Source organism: Aspergillus brasiliensis (genome assembly GCF_001889945.1).
Source record: "Aspergillus brasiliensis CBS 101740 unplaced genomic scaffold ASPBRscaffold_12, whole genome shotgun sequence".
NCBI classification, from domain to species: domain Eukaryota; kingdom Fungi; phylum Ascomycota; class Eurotiomycetes; order Eurotiales; family Aspergillaceae; genus Aspergillus; species Aspergillus brasiliensis.
The window spans coordinates 238,142-258,985 of NW_027137453.1; the positions used below are offsets into that span (position 1 = coordinate 238,142).

A 20,844-nucleotide genomic window follows, 5' to 3' on the forward strand; every position below is an offset into this window, starting at 1 on the left:
CATAAATTCCAGGTCTTTCTCTTGTATACTACTCTCTGCTGTCTCCGCACTGTCTCAGAAAAGACGTTTTCCCGATGGCTGCTGATACCCGCTGTGGTCCACTGGTAATTTGCGCCTATTCTACTATGTGATAATTAATTGCGGCAACTTTAAGGAGAAGGAGATGTTTTCGAACGCTCCCGCAGCACAGGCGACCAGACTGCAGTAGTATACACCGGGGAAGACAGATCCAGGAGATAGTAGTATGAGTCCATGCCATGTGGAATAATAACAAAAGATGAATGTGTTTACTTTATAGTGAGTGATGATGGATGTTTGATTACTAATAATATGAACGAGCATAATGTCTCTATAACACGTGATCATAGCCGGAGTAACTTACTGCCATTATATCCAAGACTAGTCGAGATCCCACGCAAGTGACCTCTCGAAACCTCGCACTTGTGGCCCATTAACCTCCTCACCATGTCCCTCAGCCGGACCACATCTGTCCTGCGGCAATGTCATCTACGACTGCACCCGGAACCCACCATCCTCCTGACGCGCACCTTGACACCCCTGAGCCAACCTACCCGCCATGGCCGGCTCTCGCGCTCTGAAGCCAAACCCTTCCACACCACCCCCCCGAATCATGCCGCGCTACGATCCCCCACCGCTCGAAAAGCCCAATCGACTCGCAAGCGCGCCGTCTTCACCATTGACGGAGTCTTCGCGCACGCCGTCCAAGGAGACATCGAAGAAATGCTCCAAAGGCTGGACCATACCGTGGAGGAACACTATTACCGATGGAAGGAAACCCGGGGCTACAACGGAAGTTACGCCAGCGCGAAGCTGAGCCTGGAGAAATACAAACAAATTGCACAATCCCTGCTACATACCGCCTTTTCCCAGCCTCCATCACCACGTGCGATTCGCGCCATTTCCACGAACGTCGAGGTGGTCTGGAACGTTTCCAGATGCCTGCTGACGCCGAATAACCGTCCATTGGAAGTGTGGCTCCACAGTGCCTGTGCGCTCGCGGGTGCGAGATCCCCGACTCTGATGCTTGCGCATAGGAACCTCGATGACGCGTATCCGAATTACCCGCTACGGACTCAGTTTCTGGATAAGGTTGAACAGTGGGCGTTGCAAGAACGGGATCCTCGTGCGATGCATGTTTATGTGAGGACTTTGATTGCTCGGGGAGAACTGGAGAGTGCGGTGCCGCTCTTGGAAGAGCTCATGACCACTATATATCCTTCGCCGCGTGTGGAGGGCTTGGAGACGCCTCTTTCGTTCTATAATATTCCCGAGGTGTGGCCGACGTATATTGAACTACAAGAGGGGTTGAAGAAGAAGGGGGTGGATTGGGGTATGAGCAGAGATGAGCTGGCTCGTCTGGCTGGAGTAGACTATCAAGAGCCTAACTTCTTGTCCAGTTATGCGTCCGTGATGTTCGAGGCAGGGGATTATGAGAAGTACGAGCAGTACATGCATCAGGCTGCAATGGCCGGTATTCCTAGTGCTTGCACCTCTTTGGCTCACTTCTACTACCTTACTGCTCGGGGACTGTTTCCCCGTCGGGGAGAGACGAACTTTCACCCGCGGACAGCAGAAGAATCTAGACAGCTAGTCAAGAAGGGCAGACTGGAGACTCTTTATTCCAATATTGTCCATGGTCTGCCACCCCACGAATACTACAATAACCTGGCTCTGGAGTGGTGGGAGCTGGGACTGGATATGGGCAGCGAATTGTCCGCTATGTTCCTCGCTCTCGCTTACCGAGAGGCTGGTCAGCTAGACGTTGCAGATTCTTTTTACAAGCTGATAGATTCGCCTCGTCTACTGGCCTGCAAATTCACTGCGGATGATCTCGCCGTTAACTGGGACAACCCGTTTGCCACCTTCTCTGTGCCACGACGAGTACTCAATGTGAAATGGTATGATAACAATGCCAATTGGACCACTGAGAAATAGCCAAAAGTGAAAGGAAATCATGGGAAACTCAAAACACCAAAACCATGCTTGTCTAAAGATGTCGGTGGTCGTACCAAAATATGATGTCACAGGAAGCGGGACGCGTCGCTAAAATGGCAAATGTGAAAGGGGGCCTCGAATTCCGGGCCCCCGGTGTCAAAGCACATATTGAGCATGTCTTGTCGGTGTCTCGTGAGGTCATGGCGGCATAGGACTTCATTCCGGTGTTGCGCGACACAGGTGTTGTTTGTTGTTATGCTTGCTGGCATGATCGTGCTTCTTGCCTTATGGGCTTATAGAAAGGGCTCTGCCCGCAATTCGCTTCGTCTCGTCGAACGGCGGTGGCGGCAGAGGAAGCAAGTTCGAAGAGGTGAGTCGACTCGACGCTTCACTTTGAGGGAGTTCAAAACCAGCCCAAGTGCTTGCCGGTAGTAGTCGAGGTCATGGGTGGTTCGGTTATGGTGAGGGTTGCTGCAGGTGCAATGACCTGAGTGGTTGTTTCATCTTTGCAACCGAACCAGCCGGGGGTCTTGCAGGTTGTGGTCGAGATCAAGGGAGGTTCAGTTGTGGTGATGGTTGGTGCAGATGTAATATCCGCGGTAGTTGTTGGATCTTTGCAGCCAAACCAGCCAGGGGTCTTGCAGGTGGATGTGGAGGTGGAGGTCGACGTTGTCTCGGTAGTCGTGGTTTCATCCAAGCAGCCCCACCATCCAGGAGTCTTGCAGGTGGATGTTCTGCTAGCCGTAGTGGATGTGGTTGTAGAGGTGGCCGAGGTGGTAGTACTGATTTCAGAACCGTTACTGCGGAAGAATTTCCAGAGTTCACAGTCGTAGCATTCCTCTTCAGGCGCACAGGGCGGCACATCATCGTAACCAGCAAGAACATTGGCAATGACATAGTTAATGCGATGTTTACTGAGACCAACACGCCAGCCCTTGTCCTCAACAGTATCGTAGACACACATCTGACCGGTATGACAGGCGGATTCCATGGCATAGCCACCCCAGGTACAGACTGAGCTGACTCCATTGCAAGTTCCCATGTAAACAGGGTCAGCGGTATGTCCGAAATGGTAGGCACCAGTGTTCCTACGGGACTGGGGGTAACGTGGGTCATGTCCTGGTGGACTGGGCAGACCCAAACGAGCTGCTGGGAGTGCTTCGGGAACAGCTTCGAAGGTGACAACTGGTACCCCAAATGTCAAGCCGAGCAAGCTGGACACAGCACCACCTAAAGAATGGCCCGTCAGCCAAACGTTGGCATTTGGGTACATCTCGGTAATGTTAGAGTAGAGATCGAGTGAGGCGCGATAATATCGGTTCTCATCTAGCATCGCCTCAACAATGCATGTCAGGTTCGCATTGTACAGAGTTGTCTGGCAATCGCAGACTTGCCGCCAGAGGTAAGAACCACCCTGGCCACAGCAGCAGCTGAAGAATAGATTGTCGTTAATTTTATCATTCGTAGTTGTGCCCTCGCCATCGAACAAGGCCGGTGAAGTTCCCTTGAGGGAAATGACAATCGTGCTATTCGTCTTATCGGAATATACGTGACCTCGGAGTCCGTCTCCTTGCCACCCAAAACTTCCAGAATGGTTGAACCGACCACGAATATCCTGCCAATCCCCGGTCCCCGGTACCTCGATATAGTCGTTTGCCGTCATCATTGCTAGAGCAACGACGGTCTTCTTCTCTGTGACATTCGGGCCAGGCAAGGTATCCATTACCCAATCGGACGGCGACAGTGCCGCTGCCGAACCAGAGGATCGTGCAGTCACTAGATGTTCCTCGATGACCGACAGGCGTCGGTCTGCAAGTCTTTCGATTGTAAGCGGTTGTGACGAAGCAACCAGCGGAGTATTCGGTGTGACGACATCGGATTCGATCCCTGCGTCTGAGACGGCCCGAAGACGAGTGTCTGGCGTGATATCAAGCCTGCGGTGGAGGTCGGGATCTTGATAAGTTCCTCGGTGAAATATATGGCGAAGCGTGAATTCGTGGGTGTCTGCGAGGGGAGGTGAATCACCCAGCGGGATCTGAGGCGGGAGGAAGGGGGACGATTGTTGGGATCCGAGGTATACGGGCTGATAAGCGGAGATCAGGCCTGGAAGTAGTGTCACCGGCCACAGGAGGTCGGAGAGTCTTGTGTTCCCCCAAAAGGGCTTTTGATTGTGCCCTCGAAGGCCTTTCATGGCGATACAGTGATGGACAAAGATGCAGGGATGATGCTCAGAGATAAGGATGATGGAAACAGGGTCTCTTTAGATAAACGGCTCCGGAGATAGATAGATAGTAGTACGGGGGAGTCAGTTGAGATGGCCACCGACTGGGCTGGGAGGTGGGTATGACGTCACGTGAGAGCCACTAGAACCTCGGCAGTGGCCACCAGACAGTCCGTCTGATCATCTAAGAATATCTCATTGAACTATGTCTATGCCTCCCTTGAAATAGTCAGCTGAACTATTCCACATCACGCAAGTTGTTCTTTCTTTTGAGTCATACCTACCTAGCTTGCCGGGGGCACCCGCGTCCTCCATGACGGTTGAAGTGTCATCTCCTGCGGAGAAGAGAGCCTGTGAAGGACTAATTCTCGGCTCACACTATATTAGCGCATCCAGACATGGGTCGATCTGGAACCCGCTGTAAAGCGTGTTTAATATCAAACGATGATCGTCACGTTCAGGTCCACCATAGCTCCCTAGTCCCGCCTACCAAATTACATCGACTTTGAACAATTTGACCACGACATCTTCTACAAGCGTCATAACAAGATATCAAATCGTGGGTTTCAGAGCAGCGTTTCTGCCAAGTAGGCCAAACCGATATACCGCTGGCTACACAGCAGCAGGGATGACTTATATGTCTCAACAGTTGGTATTACCTCTTATCCTACTCTCACGACATACTCCCGTTTACTGAACCGAACACATACTCCCTGACCCCGCAGAATCAGAACAAAGCCTAACACCCGCATATTTGCTTCCAGCACTCGCTGATGCTATAGCTCGTCATGTATCTTTTCACCTACAGCCCGACCCAGGCTCATCCCCACTTCAACATCAACAGCAATGGCGTTCTTACTCGCTTTCAGAATATCCTCATCGAACTGTATACGACCCTTCTGGAATGCCACGATAATGGACGACCCTCCGAACTGGAAGATCCCAAGCTCATCACCCTTGTGTATCTGATTTCCCGGTTGCTGATATTGTGGATGAATTCTACTAAACATTAGCGCTCTGCAACTGGCAACCACACTCTTAACTGCATACCTAACCGTTCCCACCTGCGACGCCCCAATAGCCACAAAAAGCACTTCCCCAAACTCCTTCGTCTCAATAACCACATAATCCCTCGCATTTCTCGTCAAGATGTCCACCTGACTTTGCAACGCTATCGGATCCACCTCGTAATAATCCCCTGGCATGCTTCGAAACTGCTTGATAGTCCCTGAGACCGGACTATGATACCGATGATAATCCTGCGGCGACAAGCGGAAACTGGCGACCGGGCCATCCGCGAACTTCGGCCCCAGATTCTTATCCATAACCAGGTTTGTGATGGAGAAATCATTCCCTTTGATCCAGATCTTCTTGCTCTCCGCTACGGCTTCGTAGGCGACGACGCGCGAGTCGGCAACTACCACTGCGGCTGTCGGGTCGTCTTTACGGTAGATAGGACGGGAGCCTGGCTTGTGGGCACGGACGAAGAAGTCTTCGAATGTCGCGTAGGCTTCTGTGTCGGAAGGGGTGAAGTCGTTCATGTTGATGTGGTAGAAGTCGACAAACGCTTTGATGCGGTTCCGAGAAGCTGGGGTGGCTTCTTCTTTGCCTGTTGGGGTCAGCGCGTCCCAGGGAAAAAGGGCACTATAGAACTACCTTCTTCAACGGCAGTATGGTGCAGATATAATCGCATCAGGTGAGTCGTATCAAGCCATTCTGTCAACGGGTTGAATAGTAGAAGCAGCTTGAGCTTCTTCCATAGCGGCTGCTGTTCCCGTATGTGTCTACCAGTCTGTCTCCGATAAGTACGACGCATGTATTGAAGAGATGGGCGAGAACTTTACCTTGCGTTCTATGGTGATCCATCCCACCTCTCTGTTTTGGACCTGAGATCCGTTAATCGCTGTGGCATGCCACATGGGATCGGACTTACCATCTTGGCCAAAGACAGCAGGTAGTCTGCTACCCAGTGCAGGAATGTAATTATGAACATCTTGACGACTGTTCTGGCTTCACTTCTTGTCAATTGCACAGAGAGTCTTCTTTTTCGCGATGAGAATGTGATCAAAACCGTTGCGATGCGACGGCAATGATGTCAGCATGACGGCTTCCCGATGTCCCCAAAGTCATCCCCTCATTCTCACATGAAGCAGAGATCAAAGAACTACCATCTCCGGATTCAAGTCGATCGATGCTAGACTGTACAATACGGTGATCGTGCGGCGATCCTGTAACTATCCACACATACTCTTTAGTAATACAGCTCACCTCCTTCCAGGATTACAACCTCCGCTCTTACCCCATCATCCGCACCAGCACTCCAGCCACAAAGTAGACGATGATATTCGGTTATTATTCGAGGATTCAGGGCTTTATTAATGAGATAGAAGATGTATAGGATCGACTAAATGCCTGTTTAGAATCCTGAGAGGATGTTGAGCAGGTTTTTCATCCGTGATTTTCGAGATACAGTCAAGGAATCAAGGGCGCGTTTGACAATCCAAAATCAACAACTGACTTGTGTTTGCCTGTTTGGTAAGTGTACTTTTTCATGCTGTACATAGCGATCGTCGCTCCATGTTATCTCCCCCCCGCTCCTTAGCTAGTCAGTACATACTATCTATCATCATACTTGCTTATTCATTTATCAGAGAAAGATGAAATTTAAATAGCACCCACTTACTCTTATTTTAAGCTACACACGCTACTACTTACTGAAAGGATATAAAAGCAAAGCAATAAGAACACCCACTCTTGGCCGTTCATGAGGGATACTTCATTGTTTCTTCTAAGTAGACACAGCTCCATTATTGTAAGCCTTTGCATTCGCATAACGATATAGGAAAACCTAGTAGGAAAAACCTATACCAAGGCTCCGCGTCCAATAATGTTGCAACACAACGCAGAAAAATTATTCCTAATCATATAGAACGATGTCAGGTTCCTTAGATGATTGCTGCCACATTGGGACTCTTTATACTTACCTGCATCGTTCAAGTATATCGTCAAGTAAGATCAAGGAATTCGATCAATTAAATCCTGTAAGTAATAATCCTTGTTAGCCAAGCAACATGTGAAGCATCCCTTTAGGGCTGATTTATCACTTACTAGCTATATAGGTATATCTTAGTTAGCTCTATATCCCTGAAAGATTGCCTTGGGGGAATATTCACCACTTACAGGCTATTCAGATCCCATTATAGTGAGCCCGGTATCCTCGAGAGTATATGACCAGGGAAGATACAGCACTTACATTCTATATGTAGCCAGTCCCAGTTAGCCTAATATCCTTTTTAATAGGCCTTCAGCAACGATTAACAACTTACAGGCTATCCATTGTCAGTGCTAGTCAGCTATCTAGTGATTGGAATATGCCTTTGGGGTGGGTTAACCACTTACCAACTGTTGATAGCTCATCCTAGTCAGCCCTGTATCATTTAGATTTCATATGTTTGTGAAGAGTAACCACTTACATTCTATAGTAATATAATAGTAATCTTAGTTAGCTATCTAGTGATTGGAATATGCTTTTGGGGTGGGTTAAGTATTTACTAACTGTTGATAGCTTATTCTAGTCAGCCCTGTATCATTTAGATTTTATATGTTTGTGAAGAGTAACCACTTACATCCTATAGTAATATAATAGTAATCTTAGTTAGCTATAATAAAATTATATATCACCATTGTCTCATACCTGGCGTTTCTCAACTCCAGCAACACCGTCGGTCTCTGCCTTCATCATGGGCTGTGCTGTAGCTAGTACAGCTAGGGTAAAAGCGAAAAGGGCGGTAGCAAACTTCATCTTGGTAGCGTGACTGTTGTAGTAAGAAGTTGTGGTAGTAAGCTCAAATAAACTGGTCTGTGATCGACTTTCAGGGAACTGAAGACAATCTTAACAGGCCCAGTATTGGAAAGTTTATATGCAACGAGGGCCTGAGAGATTGGTACGCGCGCATTCCTCCAGTAGGTATTTCATGCCGCTTTCAGCGCGAATAAGGTTAGCCAAAGTATTGTCCCTACATTCAAAATGACTCTCTAGTCATGCAGATCACTTGGATGTCTCTAGTAATGTCTATTAGCAAACTCCTAGAGATACAGTGACATGCGTCAAGAACATCCTCGAGCCAGAATGTGATGTCTCAGCTACATTGTTCGAAATTAAGTAATTTCAATTTCGATATGGTTTGTTCTGTAGACCCACTTTACATTTATATGCGATGTGAGAAAGATTCCAAGCCTCTGACCGCATTATGCACCCGGCATTCAAGGGATGTGTCTCTTCCAGCGTGCTCGCAACCCTTTCGGAAATCCCAACTGGTGTTTTCGATCGCCGTCCTCCTCCTTAGGGGCAGCAGGGATAGCAGCGGTAGTATTTTCCGATGCCAGATCATGTGGGACTTTGGCACTCCATCGACGAGTTGGTCCATTGTCTACCAGCGACCCCCGTCCCTGCAAAATTTAAATTTGAGATAGTGATATCTGCTATCTAGAATAAACCTGAATATATCAACATCCAAAGAAGAAACCATTGGGCTTGCCCCGAAAATGACCAGTAAAGCGGCAAACCCTCGGGACTTGAAATCCGACCATTCAAAAACCGAGTTGTCGTTCACAAAGGATGAATGCCCTAGGGGTCGCGGCCCTCTGTCTTTATGCGTTGAAACTGAGCACGTAGAGCCTGAGAAGGATGTTTTCAACTGCAATCATACAGAATCATACAGAACTGGGGTCACGCGAGCTTTAGAATTGCAGGTACTGTCATCCCTTCATACCGAGATAAGTGAATTAATTCTTGCACCAGCCTGAGAATGCGCACGCAAGCCTGTCCATTTGAGACCTTTTCTATATACTTAGACACTATCGTATCTTTCTCCATTGATTTCTTATGTCTGTCTCTCATCTTATGGGTCTGATGCTCTCTCGGTTCACTATGCTTCTTGATTTCACCCTGTGTCAGTGGGTGGACGGGGAAAGTAAACTATAGGTTTTCCTAATACATCGATTGGGAAATACTAATTTACTGCTTTTCCCTGGCGGAGGATTGATCTATTAATTGGGAAAGGAAATTATAGCTGACCAGCAACAAATCATAATAAACAAACATGGTCACATGCATTACTCCGCTTGTCGTGTACAACCTTAAAGAAATAACGGCTAACGATCAGGATCAAAGGATATGAATATAAACCGAACTGAATCGATACAATAATAAGTAAAGAACATAGAAAACTATTTCAACCCACCCGCCAACAACAAACTCTGCCCCGTCATATACCCGGTCCCCACCAACATCGTAACCACATTAGCCACTTCCTCAGGCAACCCCAACCTCCCCAAAGGAATCGTACTAGCGACCTCAGGAATGGCCTCCGCATTGGGGATCATGCCCGTATCCCCAATCATGGCCGGCGCCACATCATTCACACTAATATTAAACTCTGCTAACCTCGTGGCCAAGTTCTTCATCATACCCGTCAACCCAGCCTTCGACGCCGCATAATGACACCCATTAATACCGCCCCCGTACCCCGCAATCGACGACATGAAGATAATCCGTCCCCAGCGCTGCGTCTTCATGTGCTCGACGACTCCCTTGACGAGGAGGAATGAGGCCCGCAGGTTCACGTTCAGTGTGTAGTCGAATTCGTCGGTCGTGATGTCCCAGACTTGTGGGACGCGTTTGCCGTATCCGGCGTTGGAGATCAGGATGTCTGGGGTGCGGTTGGGGTGGTGTTGGGCTTGGATCTCGGTGAAGAGGGTGGTGATTTGGGATGAGGAGGAGACGTCGACTTGGTGGATTGTGATGGTGAGGGTCGGGTATTGGGTTTGGAGCTCCTTTTGGAGGTCGGTTATGGATGTCGCGTTGGATGAGTAGGTGAGCGCGAGGTGTACGCCTTTGGCGGCGAGTTGACGGGCGCAGGCGGCGCCGATTCTATATTAGCTGTTAGTGATGGAAATGTTGGATTGAGTTCAAGGTGGTGGAAGAGAGCTTACCCTCCTGAGGCGCCGGTGATGAGGGCCAATCGGCCACGGATGTCGTTGAGCTGGTCCATGGTGAATTTGTTGTCGAGACTGGAGAATGGGGAGATATAATGGATAAAGTAATGGTAGTGCTTTTTTTTACTGGGATAAGAGGTAGATATAGTAGAACTGCACCAAAGTCTTCCCCGCTGATCGGCGCAATTCCGGTCAACCTCGCGACATTTCCGATCCACTCCCCGGGCATTGCTCCGAGGTGACTGTATAGTGTACTATATAGGATTCTTGCGAGTCGCTCTACAAACAACAATCATCATGGACTTTGCTGCTTATTAGCCAAAACCTGTAGTCTTCAAAGTGATTTAGTATCGCGATTGAATAAAATTAGATCTCTTTCTCGTAATATTATCCTATATTACATACCTCTATGAATGGCGACCCAAACCCCCAATAATTAACAAGATAAGTATAAAGCAAGTAAAGTATTAAACACTCTCCTCCTCCTTCTCCGCCCTCTCCACTTGCCTCCCCACCAACTTGACATACCCAGCATCATATGCCGTCCGAATCGTCGCCCACCCCAGAGAATAATACAACAACCCCAGCAGCGCAATCGCATACCCGACCATTTGAAGCGTAGAGATCTGCGTACCCCAAATCACCACCGAACAGACAATTAACAGGATATTCTTCGGCACGCTAACCAGGGTCATGGTCAACCCGGAAGTTTTCCCAATCTATACATACCATTAGCACTCACCTCTCCACTGACTTAAAGAACAAAAAGGGGGCTTGCTGGGGGAGGGAATAACATACCAACGCAAAAATCGACACATTCAACATAAACCCCACGGCAGCATTCGCCACCAACACCCCGACGCCCGTCTCCCCCACTACACTCCAATTGAACCCACGCAACTCGGTATAAAACGCAATCATGAAGTTCGTGAACGCGCACACCGGCGCCGAATAGTACAACGTCACCAGGGGATCCATCTTCTGGCCCTCGTCAGACACCAGGATCTGGATCATGACGAGGCGGTTGGCGTCGAAGACGAGACTGGCGAGTTGATAGATGACGCCGAGCCAGGAGAATTGCACTTCGCCGGCGACGGCGAGGGCGACGCTGAAGGCGATGAGGAGGATGTTGAGGAAGGATTCGAGGGAGGGGGTTTTGACGTGCCAGGCCCAGCTGGTGAGGAGGGTTACGATTGGGCCGCAGGCCTGTTTTTATTGTTTCTTTAGTTATTGAAAGTATTGAGGTATGATGATTTAAAGGATGAAGGGCTTACCTTGAGCATTTGAATAAAGGATACATTCAGGTAAAGGTAGACAATGTTGCTGCAGACGAGACTACCACTGTAAAGAATGCCAATGGGAATGATCATGCGGAGGTAGGTTCGGCCATCCATGCGCATTTTCTTGCGACCGTCAAGCAGGGTGGTGGTTCGGGCGAGAAGTTGGGTGGCTAGTGTTGCGAAGATGAGATGCCATGTTGTTAGGATGATTGCTGGGTTGAATTAATTGGTTAGATTGTGTTGATGGATTCATTCATATCATAGAAACAGACTCACGGTATCCTGGAACATGTTAGTTGACAATCAATATCCATAATGAGTAGTATAGTGGAATGGAGATTCACGTACGGAATTCAGTCGACTCAATCACCCATTTATTGAACAAAATGGTCAAATTGGACCAAAACACCCAAGACCTACAGCCAAAAGGTTAATGCTGGTAACTTTGACTGCCTGACTGGTGACTACATACAGAATACCCAGAACAACAGGCCATACTGAAGCCTCCTTGGGCGGAAAATTCAAGATCGTCATTAGGAGGGGGAAACTTCTTAACGGGGGCCTTCCAGTTGTTGACAGACACCAAAGTAAATATACTAGCAATAGTAGTAAATAGGGTCTCCCAAAAAGCTCGTGGTGGCCATTGGGGGCGATTCACTCCGCCACAAGAACCATCTCACACGGCAAGACCAGGATATATCTAGTAAGTAGTAGTACTAGTAGTAGTGGATAGTGCTACTTTCTTTCTGCTAGGCCTATTTCCATGGCCACTGGCGAACCACAGTGCAACCCCGGGAAAGTCTGGAACCGAGGTTAAACAGGATCTTGGGAGAATTAACGAAGGAGAGAGTGTGACCCTGGGACGTTTGCGGGTTTTGATGGGGGGAAAGGGAGACCCATCTGTGGGAGGAGGGAAGGCTTAGGTTGGGTCAGTGTAACCCTGCCCTGCCCTGCCCTGCATGGATTCATTCATCGCAAACTGCGCCGCTGCACCGCTCCATCAGTCAAGCTTCAGCTGGGTCCGTAGGCGGCCATTTAAACGCTGCTTTGATTGGTCATGGCGTTTCAGGGGTCTAGCATGACGGGGGTTTGATTGGTCTCTAAACTTTTGGGGGCGTTTTTGTAGCAGATCCACTGGCGGTTAGTTACGAGGGACTAAACTATCTGCCCGGGTTGTCGCACGCGCCTCTATTTGCTAGCTATTTCTGTCCAGGGAACCTCGGACGGGACTGGTTGGGTCAGGACCGGGTAGCAATTCAAAATCTCTACAACAGACTTTGTGGGAACTGGGAAGATTGGTTAACACTCGGAGTCAGGGACATGGTTTGGCATTTGCCTAGAACGGAGGATCCGGGGTGATCGTCAACAGAGTTTTAGGTGTGAGACAGGGGTAGATGAATGTAAGCTGAGCTCATCAACTAGTTAACTGACTGTTTAGTCTTTGGTCATGCTTACGTCGTTGGGCTAGACTGCCCGAGTTCAGAATGGAGTAAGACTAGACGAGCAAAGAGCAGGAATTGGTTTGCTGAAAAAGTTGGCAGACCCTGACGGGGTGATCCAGCTGCCTACCGGAAGCTCGGAAGATGCTCTAACTGTATTGCGTATAGTATCCAGTTGGGTTGAGTAGGGCTGACGCTTGCGGGCATCGACCCCATTGACCAATCAGAGCACAGGAATTGGGGAGCCGTTCCGCTTTGGGAAATGGCATCCTCAGGCAGAATTCATGTATCATTCACTCCAACAGTCTGTATATTCACTAGGGAGTTAGTGCCTTGTGTCTTTATGTGAGAAGTATCTAAACGAGCTAACATATCTAAGATAAAGGGCTCTGCATCGTGTATAATTCAATGTAAATCACAACACATGGTTCAGACCAATCATGCAATGGTAATTATCTTCATCAGACCCAAGCATTCCGATCACAAAACCATAAAAGCTTGAACTATCATCAACCAAGAGAACTATTAACCTTAACACCAATCCACCCAAACAATCAGTCTATGATCCAGAACCCAGCACATCAAGTCTGCCTAAAATCCCTGTTTCCTCACCACGAATGCGTACAATATGTAATGAAATAACTCGGCCACTCATCCACATCAATCCACCGCTTGCACTCTTCCGGATCAAAGTCCGGATTCCCCCACGCCGCCAGACAGGCTGGATGCTTATCATCCGCCCAGCTATACGGATAGATCTGCTGTCGCGGCAACACCACCATCTTATCCGCCTTGGCCCCAACCTCTTCCTCACTGCCCTCCGGTCCACAGTACAAATCCCACGCCGGGGACCACCGCCGCACCGTTCGACACACATGCGTCCGCACCGAACTATCCTTGAACTCCTCATAGTACTTGTGTAGCATCAAACCGAGCGCCCCGGGCCCCGTGAGCGACTCGACAGATCCATCGCCGTTTCCGTTGGGATTCTCAATCACGTGAATCACGGGCAGAAGCCAGAACGGGTGGCCGGGAGGTGATGCCATCCAACCATTAGGGACGGCGGCGGGCCCATCCAGGCCTTCTTTGTGTGCCATGTGGCCGACGAAGCCGCGCTGCGTGCAGTCATGATCGTTCTTGCGCGGCCCTGCGGAGAGAATCTGGTTGTGCTTGGCGAGGGTGGTGGAATGGCCGGTGAAGAGAGGCTCAACGGGTCGGAGAGCTTCTGTATCGACGTCGGCGTACATTCTGTAGGTGATTGATTGCTGTTAGCTAGTGCGAGAGGTAGTATAGATTGTCGTGGTGGTGACTTACCCTCCGAATAGATACATGTAGAGGTTGCGCACGACATCTGCTCGATGGATCTCCTTGGGGAGACGGTTGTAGTCCGTCAGGAACCAGGGAAAATACTGTTCCACGAGCATCCGGTTCGTCTCGTCATCCCAGAGTACATACTCCCAATCTGCATTCTGAGAGCGCATGGTCCGTACCCAGGTTTGGGCATCGTCGCTCATGTTGCTACCCGCAGGGAACCACGTCTGATGTATAAGCTTAGGGATGGTGGTGAGATCTTGGGAGAGTGGACGGGCGAGAAGGTCTCGTGCTGACAGGGTGCGAGCATAGTGGTCTCTGAAAGGGGTCTCATAGTCGGTTGGGAGGACATCCAGATGGAAGAGGTAGGAGAGGAGAAGAACAATAGCAAGGGCGAACGAGAGCTGAAATCGACGCCGGTTGAATTGGCATGTGAGCCATTGGAGGCAGGATCCTCGAGACGATGATTGAAGTATCATCAGGGCGTTTTGGCAATGATTCTGCACTGTTGGGCAATGATCGGGCGAGAGTGTGGTTTGGGGGGTTTGGTATAGAAGAGACCACACTGGAGTTGGTCTCGCCTCACTACAGATGAAATCTTGGACCAGGGTCAGGTAATATGGGACATGGTCCCATGTACGATGGCAGGGTGGGCATTGGTGGATCAACAATTCTCGTATTCAGCGCGATCGAGTCAGGCCGGACTTGTCTGGCTTGAACCAGGCACTCCAGCGTCACATCCATTGTGCTCCACTGCCGAAAACGTTCGTCACCCGTTTACAGTCCACTCGCACCTGTTGGCTATGGCAGGTGGTCTTTTAATAATCGAGAAACTTGGAAACTTGCCTGTAGCAAAAAGCAGAATGGTCCAAGGCAAACAGCGAGCCAAACGGCGCGATTGATATTATCGATATGATACCGTAATTCATTGTATTTAGACTATCTAGATTTCTAGGTACTCTTTTACCTCAGTTTTCCCAGCTGATTGCAAGCAATGTAATGCCATATTTTTTGTGAATAAGAAATAAAAGTTCCAACACGAGCATATGTACCCCAAACCCACTCCCATCTTAGTACTAACCTCCATTGCCAACCGCCGAGGAATATACACGTCCAAACCTCATAATCATCATGTTTGGTGTCTCAGAATTATCTTCATGTATCTGTAGAACGTCAGTCACATCACAGCCAACCCAAAAGACCAGGAAACTTACAAGCTCATTCCCGTCAATGCCATCAAGATACCGGCGATACTCTGCCGTAGAATCTCATGGTCACTCAGCACCCATCCCAACCCTACGATGATGCACGTCTTGAGCTGTCCGATCACCGTGCTCGTAACCGGCCCGGCAGCATCAATGATATAGAACTGAGACAGGTTCACTAGACAAGCGAATATTCCACTCTATATAAAATAAATCAGCTATATTGTCAAGCAAAAGCACCCAGTCAGCTTACCGCAAGTATCGAAGTCCACAACGACCCAGGAACTGCCGAAACCTCGGGGAACGTCTCCATCCACGGAACCACACACAGCAGGACCGCCGCACTGACGGGGGCCTGGTTAAGCAGAAGCTGCATACTGCTCATCTCCAGCTTCTTATGATACCGGCCTACTAGGACCGTATATAGTGCACTAGCACACACACCCGACAAGGCGAAGAAAATGCCCTCGGGTGTCGTGGTATCATTGCCTTGAGCAGACGGAAGGGAGTCAAAATACGAGACAATGCCGACCCCTGTGCACAGGAGAACCAAGGGAAGGAAGGCTGCTCTGGGGATGCTAGACTGGAACAGAGCGAAGTTCAACAACGCCGTAGCAGGTGTCAGGAGCAGCCGCGCCAGCTGGTGAAAGATCACTGACGAATAAGCCAGTGCCAGGTTCTGGAAGATGACCTGGATGCACATGGCCGCGACGAGGTGGAGGATGCGGTAGGGCGAGACATGCTTGGGTTCGAACCAGCCGCAGAATGGCCGCGATGCCAGCCAAAGCGTGAGTCCGGTGATGGTGAAATGGTAGGCGGCGAAGGATACTTGGGAGTTGCGGAAAGATGCATTGGAGAGGATGGATTTGTTTGTGAAGACCTGCGTGGGTTTGTTTGTTAGTTGACTATTATTCATCTTCATGCTCAGCAGTGATAAAAAACATACAATAGCAACAGTCGCGACAATGTTAATTGTCATCCATACTAGAAGTCGAAAACTCCCGATCTGTTTCTCTGGCTCTTCAGACAGTACTCCAGGTCTCTCTTCATCCTCGTACGAATAGTATCCCAGTTCAAGCTTCACATCGTCTGATGCTGGTGGTGGTGGTGGGCTTGCAGGAGTGCAAGTCACGGAAGTTAACAATCCCTTGCACTCATCCTCCTTCAGGTTCGAGCCTGCAATGACCATAGTGGCAGCTGAGGATAGTTTATTTGAATCGGTCCAGTGTATTGTGTGTTGCTTGCTAGAGGGTTGGGGCTTCGCAATGAACCTAGCATAACATCCCCGGGTCCTAAAGGTATGTATGCACCAGAGATCTCTCTATTTCAAGGAAGAAAAAGGAACACTACCACCATCCACTTCACTTCCCCTCAATGACATCTACCTTGGTTAGGTGGCGCTACAGGTCATGCCCAACAGTCCTACCTAGTACATGATGTGTAAGAGTGTGACCCAGAGGCTGTGATTGCTAGCGAGAAGTGCCCTGGAACATCATGAGGACCCAGGACCCAAACTTGTGAGTGTGCTCTACCGTATCAAAGGGCACATGATGGAGAAAGGGTACTAGTCAAAGAGGAGCCCCAATGTTACACTTTATAGTTACTTCTCGTACTCGTGATGTGTGCGCCAGGGGTGGGCGGGGGAACCTGGATTGAAGCCGGAAACGGAAGTAAGATAGGGATGCTTGCGGGCGTTGGAATGTGGGCTTGTCCGGCCCCCTGCAAACCTTGGGGAGAGGGCGGTTCCTGTTTCCGTCAGGGACCCCAGACTTTGTCTGCTTAGGCTGTGTAATTCCGCGGAACTTGTGCTTGGGTTTCTATGTCACTTTTGGTTGCGTCGTTGTGGTTGGAAGAAAGATCAGGTTTGTTGTACTGCACTCTGGTCGGGTCCCATGGACTGCGCAGCAAGAGTAGTTTGGCCCAGGCTCTTCTTATCTACTGGAATCACGAAAAGCCACAGCTAAGGGATAAACAAGGGACCACGCATTCTTGGATATAATTACTATGAAATCACAATAGCAAATATGTAACCACAACAAGTTCAGGAAACTAGATAACCCCTCGGGTACTCGAACTCCTTCCAATTCAACACGCGTCGCGACCAAGGGAAACCCTCATCATACTGAGCATACACAGTATCCCTACCGGCTACCAGTCGATGAATATTCAGCCGGGTGCTGTACATGAGGTTCCAGGCCTGTGCCTCGTGCCAATCGTCGCTGCCTTCACGGATGTCTGAATCCTTCGACGCCAGACCGGCTGCCTTGTATGTCCCAATGATGTTGGGAAACGGCGCATAACACTCAATCTGAGAACGGCCATCCTTACCACCACACATATCAGCCATGGAGTTATCCACTGCAGCCACAAGTCGATCGACCGCTAAGGCTGCTAGGATTCTCTCCGCGCCTCGTCTGGTCACCGCGTACCCATAGGTGCAGCAGCCCATATCGGCCCGATAGATGAAACGAGTTGACGTCTCAGGGTAGATCTCCTTCCATGAGTCCAGGGGGCCGCCCCATGTACCACGGTGATCGACACTGGGGGCAGTTGGGTCATTGGGGATGGCATAGAACTGGGTCTCATTGGGAGAGGCAGATGAAGCGCATCCGCCCACCCAGAGGATGTCCCAGTTGGTGCCGTAAGGAGCGTTCTTGGTCGTATTGGCATTTTTGGTTAAGGCGCGCACACCTCGAGCAAATTCGCGGAGTTGTTGCCTGATGTTAACGTCCCAGTCTGCGTCGTCTTCAAGGACAAGCGCTGTCGAGTAGGAATTTTGGACCATACTATATGTCATAAGAATGTAAGCTTAGATCAGTCGGGTTGTCGCATGGACAAAAGGAGCATACTGACTTGCTTAGAGCGTTCATATGGGCGCGCCAGCATCCTATCTCGGATGGTGCTAATAGATTATCCTATAAGAGGTGTTAAACCAGGCGCAAAATCCCAGATACAAAGCAGCGTACATTGAGCAGGGCCTTCTCGCTCATGTCCTCTGGATGTACCCCATCCATCCATTCGACTCGAAACCCGGCTATCGACGCAGCGAGGTTCAGGAAATCGCGCTTGTCTGTTCGTTCCTTCAGCCCGATGGCATAGATATGTTCAAACTGTCGAAAATTGTCAGCAGTGAACAGGCATCATCGGGACATAAATTGCATAACAAACCCCAAGCGTCTCATTCTGAATATGCTCCAGCGCCCGATCCTCCAACGTGGACCGCGCGATCCTCACCCAGTCCTTTCTCCAATACCTTTCTCCCGTGCCACTGAACAAAAGAGTAAGAACGATATAACTGGCGAATGCGGCGATAATGTATTTCGTAAATCTGGATTTCCCCCGAATCATGCTGAGAACTGGCGCCAGTGGAAGATGGTCTGTCTGTCAAGCAGGAGACATTGAAAGAAAGTAGACTAGACTATCTTACATATCGCAAACTGCACACTGAGTCTTCTCGTAGATTTTTTTTTCTTGGTCATCATGGGCCACTATTTTAGGATTATAAGGTCAAACCTTAAGCAAGCAGAGCTGGACGTTCTGGGCTGTATCCACATTCTTTGTTCAGGAACGGCAGGTTGGTAGTAGAGGCATCGTTCCCGAAAACGGGCATCGCCACTCCGGCCTGGATACGATGGAGTGGAGTCTCCAGGTGGACTGTAGCTAAGAAAGGCTTTCTTTGAGGTAATAAGAAAGGAACTGGAGGCGGCCATTATGCTGACTAGACAGCACGCCCGGATTGCGCGATCTGGAATAAGACAACTTGATCCGGAAGCCAGTCTTCGCAGATGAGATACAGAGTAGACTGGGCATACTGTTTATCTCATCAAATAATCCCTTACAGGTATATTACTTAACCTAGCTTACAATATACATCCTTTAGAACATTGATCTGAGTATATGAAAAGATTTTGTTCGTCGACTTTGGATATTTCATGAAGCATGACCAGTCACTACCAGCCAATTGAACTTGTCACTCGCTTCCATAGTCTGAACTGTTGAAAATACGTCTGCTATGTGCTCTCGTTCCCCTCTCCACTCTAGAAATCCTAGTCGAATAGCGCCAATAAACATTTGAGTCTTAGAAACCTTTCACAGTAGTAGCAGGCATGGGTGTTTGCATGCTATTCGAATGAATACTAGATTTACTCCTCCATCTACGCCTTAATCTTCGGCTGACGGATCATACAATACAGCTGTGCTCATTAGCCCACCCACACGGCGACATAGGAAACCTAACAATAGCTCAAAAAATTTCACATACCTTGCATCTATCCTTGCCGTCCACACAGTCAATCTCACTGACCATCTCGAACCCCAATTTCTCATAGATCTTCAGGTTCGGGAACCCCTTCGAACTCTCCAAGTAGCACGGCATGCCCTCTCGATCAGCTTGTTTACTGACTACCTCGACCAATTTGCGTCCCAGACCCATCCCTCGCATCGAGGAGTCGACTGCGATCACATTGCAGAAGTAGTAGCCACGGGGATCGGTCCAAACTCGTTCATGAGTCTCCTGTTGTCGGGCTTTCCAGAGCCAATAACGACGGACGTTAAGGCCTCCACGGCCACCAAATCGGATGTTATTGTATAGCTGGCGGAAGGAAAGGATCCAGTCTTGCGCCCAGACAGACCAGGGGACAGGCTCGGACGGGGGTTGCGGGCTGTACCACCAGCAGACTCCGACGACGGGGGAGTCAGTGGGGATCTTGTCGCTGGGGGTGTTGGCGGTGTATTTGGCCACGAAAATGGGCTCGTTGCAGGAAAGGCCGTAGAGGAAGTGTGCGGCGAGAGAGGCGGCGTTGCGGTGGATGTTGAACTGTTCATCGATTGGTTTAGTGTGTTTTATATGGCAGAGTTGGGACTGAAAGGGCTAGCAGGGAACGGGAGTCTACATGCACGACTCTAGCTCAGTCTGTACATCATTCGAGGTACCTGTTTTCTCCAGTCGGGGATTGGAGGGTACCCGAACGGAGGGTTACTTACCCCGGACTTATCGTTGAACACCCAGTGAAAATACGGGTCGTCGGCGAAGGCTTTCTGGATGCATGCTACGGCCGAGGGGATGTCCTCTTTTGTGAGGGGAAGGATCTCGATGGCCATATTGAGTTTGTTTGTTTTTCCTCGGAACTTGGTATGGGATTGGAGTGGAGAAGATTGGATTTTATGATGTATAATTCAAGAAACGTTTTTGATAAGTGCATTCAATTCCTACTGGCTCTGCGAATAGGTTGCGAAAGGGCAATAGTATATGCGTGAGAATGACGACGGAGGGGATAAAGAGAGAGCGCCATCTATTGATGGAAGCCGAGATAGACGGACGAGTCGTAAGGGGAAAGCGCGGGTGAGTCGCGAGGACACCGACCGAGTGGGATGTTTGATGGACTGGCAGACGTGATTGATGATGAAGAAGGAGGTGAAAGAAGAGCTGTGCGAGG

At 49.4% G+C, this 20,844-nt stretch overlaps 6 protein-coding genes across 6 annotated transcripts; 1 reads left to right on the forward strand and 5 right to left on the reverse strand.

Annotated features, from left to right (window-relative positions):
- Positions 1-380: 380 nt before the first annotated feature.
- ASPBRDRAFT_302552 (uncharacterized protein) lies at positions 381-2,103 on the forward strand. The gene has a single exon (XM_067622753.1). It carries the CDS (start codon positions 466-468, stop codon positions 1,954-1,956), a length of 1,491 nt encoding a protein of 496 aa, XP_067475717.1. The 5' UTR covers positions 381-465; the 3' UTR covers positions 1,957-2,103.
- Positions 2,104-2,267: 164 nt separating this feature from the next.
- On the reverse strand, positions 2,268-4,552 carry atg15 (triglyceride lipase ATG15). Its single transcript, XM_067622754.1, has 2 exons — positions 4,458-4,552; positions 2,268-4,396 (listed from the first exon to the last, which is right to left on the reverse strand). Exon 2 carries the CDS (start codon positions 4,145-4,147, stop codon positions 2,360-2,362), a length of 1,788 nt encoding a protein of 595 aa, XP_067475718.1. The 5' UTR covers positions 4,148-4,396; positions 4,458-4,552; the 3' UTR covers positions 2,268-2,359.
- A 219-nt stretch (positions 4,553-4,771) lies between these two features.
- Positions 4,772-6,352, reverse strand: ASPBRDRAFT_46668 (putative phosphatidylserine decarboxylase). The gene is made up of 5 exons (XM_067625683.1): positions 6,111-6,352; positions 6,022-6,063; positions 5,834-5,969; positions 5,228-5,786; positions 4,772-5,176 (listed from the first exon to the last, which is right to left on the reverse strand). Exons 1-5 carry the CDS (start codon positions 6,168-6,170, stop codon positions 4,954-4,956), a joined length of 1,020 nt encoding a protein of 339 aa, XP_067475719.1. The 5' UTR covers positions 6,171-6,352; the 3' UTR covers positions 4,772-4,953.
- A 3,054-nt stretch (positions 6,353-9,406) lies between these two features.
- ASPBRDRAFT_57853 (SDR family oxidoreductase) lies at positions 9,407-11,988 on the reverse strand (the record flags this gene model as incomplete). Its single annotated transcript, XM_067627804.1, has 8 exons — positions 9,407-10,109; positions 10,172-10,249; positions 10,580-10,581; positions 10,648-10,893; positions 10,973-11,380; positions 11,449-11,666; positions 11,803-11,870; positions 11,927-11,988. 8 exons carry the CDS (start codon positions 11,986-11,988, stop codon positions 9,407-9,409), a joined length of 1,785 nt encoding a protein of 594 aa, XP_067475720.1.
- A 1,227-nt stretch (positions 11,989-13,215) lies between these two features.
- On the reverse strand, positions 13,216-16,955 carry ASPBRDRAFT_77578 (uncharacterized protein). The gene is made up of 6 exons (XM_067629373.1): positions 16,356-16,955; positions 15,663-16,289; positions 15,419-15,609; positions 15,047-15,050; positions 14,208-14,608; positions 13,216-14,141 (listed from the first exon to the last, which is right to left on the reverse strand). Exons 1-6 carry the CDS (start codon positions 16,596-16,598, stop codon positions 13,502-13,504), a joined length of 2,106 nt encoding a protein of 701 aa, XP_067475721.1. The 5' UTR covers positions 16,599-16,955; the 3' UTR covers positions 13,216-13,501.
- A 432-nt stretch (positions 16,956-17,387) lies between these two features.
- Positions 17,388-20,844, reverse strand: ASPBRDRAFT_184132 (uncharacterized protein). Its single transcript, XM_067620016.1, has 8 exons — positions 20,393-20,844; positions 19,667-20,270; positions 19,415-19,486; positions 19,274-19,375; positions 18,578-18,786; positions 18,376-18,519; positions 18,263-18,324; positions 17,388-18,195 (listed from the first exon to the last, which is right to left on the reverse strand). The coding sequence occupies exons 1-8, from the start codon at positions 20,507-20,509 to the stop codon at positions 17,451-17,453; spliced, it is 2,055 nt and encodes a 684-aa protein (XP_067475722.1). The 5' UTR covers positions 20,510-20,844; the 3' UTR covers positions 17,388-17,450.

Excerpts from the sequence above, each read along its gene's own strand:
- ASPBRDRAFT_184132 (XM_067620016.1), bottom strand. The coding sequence starts at position 20,509 with ATGGCCATCGAGATCCTTCCCCTCACAAAAGAGGACATCCCCTCGGCC. Across the intron at positions 19,376-19,414 it reads AACGAGAGCACATAGCAGAC|TTCAATTGGCTGGTAGTGAC; the intron begins GTATTTTCAACA and ends GCGAGTGACAAG. Across the intron at positions 18,196-18,262 it reads CATATGAACGCTCTAAGCAA|TATGGTCCAAAATTCCTACT; the intron begins GTCAGTATGCTC and ends TATGACATATAG.
- ASPBRDRAFT_77578 (XM_067629373.1), bottom strand. The coding sequence starts at position 16,598 with ATGGTCATTGCAGGCTCGAACCTGAAGGAGGATGAGTGCAAGGGATTG. Across the intron at positions 16,290-16,355 it reads TTGTCGCGACTGTTGCTATT|GTCTTCACAAACAAATCCAT; the intron begins GTATGTTTTTTA and ends AAACCCACGCAG. Across the intron at positions 15,610-15,662 it reads TGTGGACTTCGATACTTGCG|AGTGGAATATTCGCTTGTCT; the intron begins GTAAGCTGACTG and ends TATTTTATATAG.
- atg15 (XM_067622754.1), bottom strand. The coding sequence starts at position 4,147 with ATGAAAGGCCTTCGAGGGCACAATCAAAAGCCCTTTTGGGGGAACACA.
- ASPBRDRAFT_302552 (XM_067622753.1), top strand. The coding sequence starts at position 466 with ATGTCCCTCAGCCGGACCACATCTGTCCTGCGGCAATGTCATCTACGA.
- ASPBRDRAFT_46668 (XM_067625683.1), bottom strand. The coding sequence starts at position 6,170 with ATGTTCATAATTACATTCCTGCACTGGGTAGCAGACTACCTGCTGTCT. Across the intron at positions 6,064-6,110 it reads TGCTGTCTTTGGCCAAGATG|GTCCAAAACAGAGAGGTGGG; the intron begins GTAAGTCCGATC and ends AACGGATCTCAG. Across the intron at positions 5,787-5,833 it reads CCATACTGCCGTTGAAGAAG|GCAAAGAAGAAGCCACCCCA; the intron begins GTAGTTCTATAG and ends TGACCCCAACAG.